Source organism: Rhamphochromis sp. 'chilingali', assembly GCF_963969265.1.
Source record: "Rhamphochromis sp. 'chilingali' genome assembly, chromosome: 19".
Classification (NCBI taxonomy): domain Eukaryota; kingdom Metazoa; phylum Chordata; class Actinopteri; order Cichliformes; family Cichlidae; genus Rhamphochromis; species Rhamphochromis sp. 'chilingali'.
Window position 1 is genome coordinate 34,335,037 of NC_137946.1, and position 10,730 is coordinate 34,345,766.

The following is a 10,730-nucleotide window of genomic DNA, read 5'->3' on the forward strand; positions in this document are numbered from 1 at the left end:
GGCCATGTTCGTCTTTTACAGTTGATGTGTGGTTTGTGTCTCTGTTGAATAGTTTCCTCTTTGTTACACCACAATTTGAGTCAGCTGTTAGCGCCTCCCTTTGAATAGGAGGAAACAGAAGCAGGTAGTTGTTGGTTGCACGTCAGCAGTTGTGTAATTTAGCGACTCCATCTGTGTGTGGTACATCACTGCTGTAGTGTGCGTGCAGCAAAGCACAAAGCCTGTGATCAACAGCCATTTTTCTGCTGCTGTTACAGATCTTTGTGAAGAAAAGTGAACGTCACGCTCGCCGGACAATCCTGCAGGTGCTGTTTGGACGGGTCATTTATCCCTGAATGCTCTCGGTCAAACATAGTGAGCTGCTCTAATGCTTGAATCACAGTGCCATTAGACCTAATGTTACACTCAGTAGCAACACTAGGACCCACGTTTCTTAATCCCTGCTTATTTCCTCCCTAATGGGGTCCCTCACACTTCTTAAATACATTTACAAGGACATTAGGACAATCAAATGAACAGCTCTGAGGTTCCTTTCTTTAAGAAAGGGTAGGATGGCCCCTCACGGTCTCTAAATGAACAGCGAGGTCAGTTTATGATCATTAATATGCAAATTCTCATGACCACTGATCAATGTCCATGAGTCCCATTCACAGAGAGTTGGGGAATGGCTGCAATCACAGCATGTAAGATGGTGACAGATGTACCCTTAGGCCCCTCCTCCATTCAGAGATGGTCTTTCCCTTTTCACGTAAATGGCCTCCTTGACTCCGCCCTCAAACCAGCGTTCCTCCCTGTCCAGGATGTTACATCCTCATCACTGAAAGAGTGTCCACTGGCCTGTAGGTGTAAACAGACTGCAGAGTCGTGGCCTGACGAGGTGGCTCTGCTGTGTTGTGCATCCTCTCAGCCAGAGGTTGTTTGGTTTCCCCGATGTATAAATCCTGGCACTCCTCCTGCACTTAGGCAGCAGCTGACTTCCTGCATCACCTGGAGCTTTCTTTAGGTGCCTTCCTAGCTTTGACAGATGGGAAACCTGCAGTCAGCTGAGACTGAAGAAGTCACCTGATGATGACGAAACGGTCACGGTCTGGCTGGCAGACCGTGGGGAGGTGGGGAAACAGGACCCAAACGCCGGACTCTTCAGTGCAACAGTGTTTATTTACAAGGTGGTGAAGTAAACAACAATAAATCCCCAGTTTCCCAGACTCCCGTGTAGTGCTCTCTGCCCCAGTGTCCCTGCACTCCCCGTGCTCACTGCTCCTTCTCGTCCCACACTCCTCCTGAGGGGGAAACAATAGAGGCAGCCGTTACAACTTATCCCAGCAGGCATACACTCACGCTTGACTTGCTTGAAGACTGCCGTGTAGTCAAACGCAATAATCCAGCGTCGGTGGAAGCTCCATCGCTCATCTAAATAGCTCCCCCGACGAGCCCAGATGAGGAGCAGGTGTGCGGCCAGGACTTCGGGTGTGGCCAGCCCTCAAGTTAGGCCACGCCCCCAGGGCTGAAGGTGCCTGTAACTTGGCCACAGCAGAAAGGCAAAACACACACATACCTGCCTACATACAGATGTGCACAGGGGCAGTGCAGACAACACACCAAATAATAATAATAACAACAACAACAACAACAGTCATAGTCCCCACTGCCCACGGACCCCGAGTCCCCAGAGCCGGGTCCGTGACAGAAACGTTTCTCCCACTGAAAACGTCCAGATGAACAGAATCAACCTTTTGAGATTTCCTTACCTGGATGACTGAGCAGGTTCTTTTTTTAATCGAACTTTTTAAATACTAGTCCTTCAAACTAGTAAAAACATGGGTAATGGGATGCCCGGTCTCCATTAAAGTCTCTGACCCAAGAATTTAGGTTTTAACCTCTCCAGTGTCCCAGTGAACAAACTATGGATGTTGTAAGATGGCGCGGCCACGTCCAGACGCCTTCCTGACCACTCCGCTCAGACTATGCACCTTTTTAGTTGTTTACTTATTTATTGCTTTGTTAAACATGGCAAAATCTTCTAGTTTTAGCAGGTGTGTTCACTTACATCTTCAACGAGTCCCTGGCGAAGTCTGTGGTCCCCACATTCTTCAAAAGATCCACCATCATCCCTGTGCCCAAGCACAGCAAACCCTCATCCCTGAACGATTACCGGCCAGTTGCACTGACCTCGGTAGTAATGAAGGTGTTTGAGAGGCTGCTGAAGAACATCATCTCCTCCTCCATCCCAGACACCACAGATCCGCTGCAGTTCGCCTACAGATCCAACAGATCCACAGAGGATGCCATCGCCCACGTCCTACACACCACTCTCAGCCACGTGGACAAGAAACAGGGTAACTATGTGCGAATGCTGTTTGTTGATTACAGTTCAGCGTTTAACACAATAGTGCCCTGCAGACTGTTCACAAAGCTGAGGGATCTGGGACTTAACAGCCGTCTGTGTGCATGGGTGTTGGACTTCCTCACTGGCAGAACTCAGGTGGTGAGGGTGGGCAGGTGCTTCTCCAACAGCATCACCATCAACACAGGAGCACCTCAGGGATGTGTCCTCTCGCCACTGCTCTACTCCCTCTACACTTCAGACTGTGTGGCCACCCACGGCTCCAACACCATTGTGAAGTTTGCTGACGACACAGTGGTGTTGGGTGCCATCTCCAACAACGATGAGGCGGCCTACATGGATGAAGTGAAGAATCTGGCATCGTGGTGCCAGGACAACCACCTCCAGCTGAACGTCAGCAAGACCAAGGAGCTGGTGGTGGACTTCAGAAGGGGTCAGCACAGAGAAATATGCCTGAAACCCGTAAACGAAGCAGCATCTGGCTGCAGTTTAAAGACCTTTTTGTCTCAACTTGGTCTTGACTCAGTCTGCGGCGGCTCGTCTTCTACCCGGAACTAGAAGGTTTGCCTCTATTACTCCAGTGCTCTCTGATTGGCTGCCTATTAAACTTTGTATTGATTTTAAAGTTCTGCTGCTTACTTTCAAATGCCTGAACAACCTTGCCCCTGACTAGCTCACCAACCTCCTCGGTCTCTATACTCCCAGAGGTTCTTTACGATCATCTGGTCAGTTGCTTCTGGCCCAGCCCAGGCACCGTCTGAAGACTAGGGGCGATCGTGCCTTTGCAACCTCTGCAACAGTCTTCCTGCTACCAATCGCACCTCTGACTCCATTCAATCCTTTAAAGCACGCGTGAAAAGTTACCTATTCAACCTTCAAGCTTTTCTGACTTGCTAATCCTCACCGCTCATTAACTGCTGTATCGCTGCTCGTTTCTCTGGATAATCATGACTTCTCCCTGTTTCTACTTATTAATGCTTTTTGTTTGTTTTCTCTACTTTCTCTATTTTAACTTGTTTTAATGACTTACTGTAAATTATTCTTTATTCCTCGCTGTGAAGCACTTTGGTGTGCCCCCCTGGTTTTAAACGTGCTATATAAATAAAATTGTATTGTACTGTATCTTAACCACCATAATGACCGTGGCGGGACAAACAGGAAGTGATGTCACAGCCACAGACTCGATGACGACACAGACTCAGACTGAGGTAAGTTGGTTTTTTTAATTCTCTTTTTTCAGTTCAGGTCAAATTAATTTCACAGAATAATTAAAATGTGTTTAATAAACATTATTGTTTATCAATCACTGTGTTACATTCAAACATCCACAAAAGTGTCAGAAACAAGTTCAGCGTGGTCGCCTGTGGACGACTGTGATGAGAGTGTCACCTGCTGAGATTCAGCGAGCTTAAGAAATCTGCTTCTCTTCAAGTGTCGGCAGTTTCCCTACAGGTCATTCTTCATGTCTGCAGGCGCTCTTCAGCTCAGCAACACAAAGCTGACAAAATGATTTTTACTGATTTTTATTTGTCACAAAATATCAAAAACATCAAAACAGTGAAGAAAAAAAAGCAGTCACAGTACAGAAGAGACTAACGAACCGAACACGAGGGGACCGACATTAAAGCGACTCTTTACATTTAATGTTAGAAATCAAAGAGAAACGCCACCAGATGAGGGGAGGAGTCAGAGAAAAGACTTAACTGCAGCAGCTTACAGCTAAGTGTCCGAGTCACTAACAACATTTGAGCCACTTCAAAGACGTCGCCTGCTAAGAGCGGCTAACAGAGGCTAACAGCAGCTAAGAAAGGCAGAAACAGAAAGGTTCAGCATCTCAGTGTGGCTGTCGTCAGTCAGCAGTGAGCATCACTGACTCGTGTCTGAGTCCTTCCACAAAGTTTCAGTTTCCTCCGGAGTAAACAGCTGTGGATGCTCCACCCAGCATCGTGAGGTGCCCGCAAGAGCGCTTCAGAGTTACAAATATAAATATATATATTTTTATTCTTGACTTATTGCTAAGTATTTATATAATTAAAACATGTTCAAATATAGTGTGTACAAAAGCATTTTTATCCAAACAGTAGAAGCAACAGCAGGTTAATCTGATGATGATTAAAAGTCACCCTCATGTGGTCAAACTGAAGTACTACAACATAAATATCATTTTATTAGCATTTTAAACTTGTTATTAAATTAAAACATAAGTTTAAAATTAATTTGATCTCCAGAAGGTTGGACGTGTTTTCAGCAGGCCAAGCTGGACCAATCAGAGGAGGACGTATTGGTTTAACCACCCAACAAATGATGTTTCTACATTTTATTTTAGTTTATCAGGTTCTTCTACTGAGCTGTGAAACAAATGAAGTTTTCCACAAAGTCAGTGTGAAAAAATAAAAATGAATTTCTGACCCTGAAAAATGTTCAAGGTTTTTTATTTGTCACATGCATAGTTATACATGTATAACACACGGTGAAATGAAAATGTATTGTAGTCGTTCCTTATTTGAAGGTGATGGATTCATATTATTGATATGTTTTGTTTTCTAAGATAGAACAAAGTCTGACTTCATGCATGATTTTAAAAAATGAACAAAATCAACACAGAAAAAACATTCACAGGACAACATGACTAATGTTCTTCACTGTAATTAAAATGTTTTTAAATGAATAAAATGTCATTTATAAAGTGACTATTAGAAGTAAGCAATGGTCAGTGCATCAACATAGAGCTGACGAAATAATATTAACTGAACAGATGGAAAATAAGAGCCGTCATAAAAGATCAAACAACTTTTTCCTCTGCATGATGTCGCACTGAGACGATGTAATAATCATAAATCTTTCATTACTGCTATTACTTCAAACTCTCTGAATGTTGAATTCATCACTCGGCTTTTATTATTTCCTATCAGCTTTAAGTCTCAAACGTGAGCATCACAGCAGTAAAACTTTGGATCTGTCTGCGGCAGGCAGAAGATTGACAGCAGGCTAAACCAATCAGAGGAGGGCAGTCCTGTAAACACCATCACATACTTCATGTATAAAATAAAGAGTTTTTACCTCGTGTTTGTGGTCCTTGAATCAAAGTTCAAACCTTATCAGTTATTTAACCCTCCTGCCATCCTTTAAAAAACTCACACCCATCACCCTAGGGACCATTCTCAGCCACGCCATAAAAAGACCATATATCCATATTTTATTCCACTTTAAATTAGCCAACCTTGTAAAACTACTTCTCCCTGAAATATTCATGTAAAGTTTTAATTATATTTTCGTTGTTTTAACCCTTCAAATCCCAGTGTTATTACATGAGCGCCCTGTGTTATAAGCCCCAAAAACCAAAAAACGAAACTAAATATTTCCACAAAAAACCAGTTGAAGTAATATGTGATTGTCATTATAAGTAGGCCTTTAGATGGACCAAAGATTGGCACCAACATACATTTTGACCTGCCATTATTTTTTTTGCATTTTTTTTGCAATTTAAAAATTAAAACTTCAAGGCCCTGAGTCTTCATTGACATCCAAGAAAAGAAGAAAAAATAAAATCATATGATGATAATTTGGGGTTGAAAAATAGCGTTTATAATGGAAGTCAATGGGCAGAAAATGGTCCCCAGGGTGATGGGTGTGGGGATTTCTGCTGCTCAGCCATTTTAGGCTGATTTAAGGAATTCACACTGGAATATTAACATTGACAGGTAAAAACTATCCTGTGGCAAGTTTGGTTATATTCCACTGAACACAGTGGAAATGGCAGCCATTTAACACATAGCAGTGGCACAAAAAGGTCCCAAGAAGGCAGGAAGGTTAACCTGAGTGGCTTCTGTTAAACACGTGAAATAAAAACCCTGCAGAGACAAACAAAGACGCATTAATGTGTCTGAAAAAGTTTATTTAACAGAGAGAAGATGAAGTGTGTCATAAAGCTGGAGCAGTTCTACTGACGCAAACATCAAACTGAGTTTCTGGAGTTCAGTCAATTTGTACATTAACATCTTAAAACAAACAAACAGCAAATATTTTGATTATTGCTGAAGAATTAAAATAAAAAACAAAAACATTTGTATTTTAATCATTTCAGAAGTCAAGAGAAAGAGTTCATCGAATACTGAACAAACTTCCATCCATCCTCTTATCTTTATTAGGGTCACAGGGGGCGGAGCCTATCCCAGTTACGCAGGTGGAGAGGCGTGTACACCTGTACAGGTCCACAGCCTGTCGCAGGAGAAACATGAGAACATAAAAACAGTTTGGTGTTGATGAGAAAATCAAACTTGAACTGTTTGATTTCATACCTGCTGTGTGACAGGAGGTCAGAGGTCAGCAGAGGTGCCGAGTCAGCAGGTCCCAGAGGCAGCAGCAGCACAGGAGAGTCGAGCACGCCGCCAGACACGACTTCCTGCCGCCGCCCTGATCCTGCTGCTGATCCACCACGTAAACTGGAAGGACAGGAAGTCACATGACTAAAGCCTGCAGGATGCATACCCAGTATAACAACCAGTTATGACGGCTCTACAGTTTTTTCTATTTTGGGATCCGTATGATGTCATAGAGAGGAGAAATCCTTGTATGGCCATCAGAGAAGCCCCGCCTCCTGTTTGTGAGGGACAGCCAATCAGAAAACCTTGTTTTTCTTGTTTTATATGTATTTTCTTTTATGTGGTTATGTGTTCATGACGACTCAGACTCGCAGCTGCTGAGGTCGTCTGAGCATGTGCAGAGGAGGGAGGGTGGAGGCTGAGGATGGAGGAGGAAGATTTTTCCCCACTATGACACACAAACTGCTGACCCTGCCTGAGCTCTCTGTGTCGTGACCTTTGACCTGCCTGCGTGTTTTGGTGGGTACAAGGCCCCTGGGGGCCCGTCGAGCCTGCCCTGGTAGGCCGACTGGGTCCCAAAGGTGCTCTGTGGGGTCATCGGAGCCATGTAACCTGGATGTTCATGGCAATAGGACTGAGGGAAGGTCTGCAGAGGAAACACGTGGTTACCATAGTAACACTGATGGTCATGTGACAGTTCGTTAATTTGAAGAAAAATTTATTTTCATGCAGTCAAAGAATTTTTAAATCCTAAAACTGAAAAGAGGCTGAAATATAAAACCAGAAGCTTCATAATCTCTGATGATCCTCAGGATGCTGCAGCAGTGCATGCTGGGTACCTGGTACGGAGAGCTGGGGAAGAAGCCAGGCTGACAGGCGAGAGCTGTAAAGAAACAACAGGATCAAAACTTAAAGCTCAGTCTGAGAAATGAAAACAGCTGATTGGCTCAGATTCTGCAGGTTTCCTGAACTGAATTCTTCTGTCCCAGCCGCCTGTGAACGCACCTCAGCCGCCTGTGTGCCTGCATCCTCCCTGCTCTACCCTCCTTCCTCCTCTTCCTCCTCCACCCTGCTCCACCCTCCTTCCTCCTCCCACCTGCTCCACCCTCCTTCCTCCTCCACCCTGCTCCACCCGTGTGAGTAAAGGCAGAAGAAGCTCATCACATAACTAAACTTTAACTAATGACTTTAATAAAGGCTGTTGCTGTGGCAGTGATGGTCTGTGTTGGTCAAGTTACTTGAAAAAAGTAATTAGTAATTAATAACCAGTGATGGGAATAACAGAGTTACCAACGGCATTACTTTTTCAGTAACGAGTAATCTAACTAATTACTATTCCTATCGTTACAACACCGTTACCGTTACTAACAAGGAAATGCGGTCTGTTACTGTTTTTCAACAGACGGCTGAAGCTGTGTTCAGCTCACTGCAGCTTATATCAGCTGCAGGAAGTAGCTGTAAGAATCAGGACGCTGCAGCTTTAAGCAGCTGCGCTCCTGCGGACGGTAACCATCACTTTCTGGCACAACAGCTGGAGCTCAGGGGGCAAAACAATCGCACGAGTGCTGCTGTTTGACTGAGGAAGAATAAAGGAGTCGTGGTCAATCACATGACCACTTACAGACAAAGCAACAAGGTGACATATACCAGTTTATAAACTGTGTTGATCGGACAGTAAAACCAGAGTCATGATAAACAAGATAACAAGTTAAAAGGTTAAAACTAATAAAGTTTTAAAAAGAGACTTTTCCATTTGATTACATTTTGTATGATGATGATGCAGACAAAGCAGAACTGGGCTGAAAGATCTAAATCGTGTTTTTAAAAAGTAACTAAGTAATTAATTACTTTTGAAAATAAGTAATCAGTAAAGTAACGGGATTACTGGAGGGAAGTAATCAGTAATTAGTTACTGATTACTTTTTTCAAGTAACTTGACCAACACTGTATACAACAGTCTTATTTACACTCTTTCAAATAGATGCAAGTAAAACAGCAGAAAGAAGTAAAATCAAAGCCTCAGCAGCTCTGAGTCCTGTCGCTCTGTTGTCACCTGTTTAGCAGGAGTGGGGCGGGTGGAGGTTTGCCCGGTGCCACAGCCGTCATGTCAGTGGGCGGATCCGGCACTCGGTGCTTGTTGGAAGTTTAGGGGTTTTTTCGCTGTAAAAAGAAGTTTTCTTCCCACGCACAGCGGACACTAATGTTTTTGTCACTTTTTATGGAATCAAACTCAAAGTAATGTGATTACATCCACGCTTTAAACGCTGCACGCTCATACTCTCTCTGCACTCGATATATTACCACTGTTGATCTGCACACAGCTGTTGTCACGAACGTCGCGCTCGCTTACGTCACTGTCGTGAGACATTCTCGCAATAAAATCACGGTTTTAGCAACGCAGGGTTCCTACGGGAAAGTAACGGTAATCTAATTAGCTTTATTCCAATGGTAATCCCTTACTTTACTCATTACTTGAAAAAAGTAATCTCATTACAACGCGTTACTGTCCCTACACACTGCTCCCCGGGCGCCTGCTTAGTGGGCTGCCCACTGCTTCACTGAGTGAATGGGTCAAATGCAGAGAAAAACAAGTAATTTCCCCATGGGGATCAATAAAGTATCCATTATTATTATTATTATTATTATTACTGCCCATCACTGGTGATGGCACATGCCAACCTTTGACCTCTGTGGCTGAACATGAAGCCAGTTTTGTGTCTTTCAGAGTAAAACTTGTGCAGCGCTGTTGCACACAGGAAGTGATGTCAAAGATAAAAGAGGACAGACCTGGAGAGAAGACGGGGGCCGAGGGGCCCTCAGGGAAGTGAGGACGGTACGGCGGAGGCTCGGCGCTCATCCTGGAGGGACGGTCGGCTGATGGCGTCGCTGTAGAAGAGGAGAGCAGAGACACTGAGCGGCTGTCTGAGCGTGGATGCTGACGCGTCTCCTGAGTCAGAGTCAGGTCAGTGAACGCTGCCTCACAGCTCCATAATCCAATCTGCTGCCACAGACCTCCACCTCTCTGTCAACACTGTTTTTATTCACGCTCAGGATTGTTGGTGTCAGCTGAGCCTTATTTACCGTCTGCACAGCACAAAACTTCCAGCTGAGACACAAAGAAGCTTTCAGATGTTTGAACGGGGACTCAAGGTTTCCCATAATTACTTCAGAGCTTCAGTTTAGTCGTCATTACTTTATTACCAGACAACAGAAAGTTCATTTTAACCAAATAACCAGACTCCATTCACGAATCCTGCAATTTAAGGTTTTACAAGCAATCCTAAGAATTCCAAACTAATTCATTTTACACTTCTGGAATTTTACAGTTTCAAAGTGTCGTCTCTTCAGTTCGTCTCTGTTTAACCCACCTCACTGCAAAAAAACGTCAGAATCCAGGAAACTTTGACCTCAGTCTGCTGCCCGCCTGTAAGAAACCTGCAGTCATCACAGAGCCTTTAAACGTGTGGTTTTTAAATGGAGTCTGGTGTGACAGAATCTGAACTCACCTTCCAGCTGAAGACAAACTTCTGCTAAATCATTGATTTTCTCTCCGGTGAGCTGACAGACGACTGACGGGCTGAGGAGGGCAGACAGCTGCCAGAGGCAGAGGAGGTGAGGTCAGAGGTCTCCTCCTCCTGCTCCTGCTCCTCCTCCTGCTCCACTGATGGTGGCTTCCTGTTTGTTTTTCTTGCAGCGTTTGGGCTCAGACTAGTTCACAGGAAGCCAAATAAAGTCTGCAGCTTTCAGGAGTCACCCTGGAAACAGCTTCAGAGATATCTGCTCATACAAACTGATCACTGATCAATAACATTCAGCCTCATCTCTTTATTTTTTTGTTGATAATTTATCATCTTTGAACGTATTTTAATTTTTCAATATTTTTCATTTTTGGTTCTGTTTTTCTATCTTTTTTACATTTTTAATATTTTATTTTTCACTTTTTAAAATCGTTTTTAACTGTTTCTGTTTTATTATTTTGTTATTTGTTGTCTTTGTTTTACACAAACAATAATAATATCGATTTTTCTTTCCCATTATATGTGTTATTGTTTCATAGATAATAA

At 43.7% G+C, this 10,730-nt stretch overlaps 1 protein-coding gene and 1 long non-coding RNA gene across 3 annotated transcripts in view; one reads left to right on the forward strand and one right to left on the reverse strand.

Moving 5' to 3' along the window:
• The window catches only part of LOC308387774, a 105,250-nt gene that overhangs the window by 68,894 nt on the left and 25,626 nt on the right, over positions 1 to 10,730 (forward strand). The window lies entirely within an intron of this gene.
• Positions 4,824 to 10,549, reverse strand: LOC308387767 (uncharacterized protein). Of its 2 annotated transcripts, none has more exons than XM_080868036.1 (6): positions 10,173 to 10,549; positions 10,035 to 10,101; positions 9,454 to 9,552; positions 7,506 to 7,549; positions 6,643 to 7,312; positions 4,824 to 6,562 (listed from the first exon to the last, which is right to left on the reverse strand). In XM_080868036.1, exons 3-5 carry the CDS (start codon positions 9,521 to 9,523, stop codon positions 7,115 to 7,117), a joined length of 312 nt encoding a protein of 103 aa, XP_080724162.1. In that variant the 5' UTR covers positions 9,524 to 9,552; positions 10,035 to 10,101; positions 10,173 to 10,549; the 3' UTR covers positions 4,824 to 6,562; positions 6,643 to 7,114. The 2 variants fall into 2 exon arrangements, with proteins under 2 accessions (XP_080724162.1, XP_080724161.1); XM_080868035.1 differs by having other exon boundaries at positions 10,035 to 10,090; positions 10,173 to 10,546.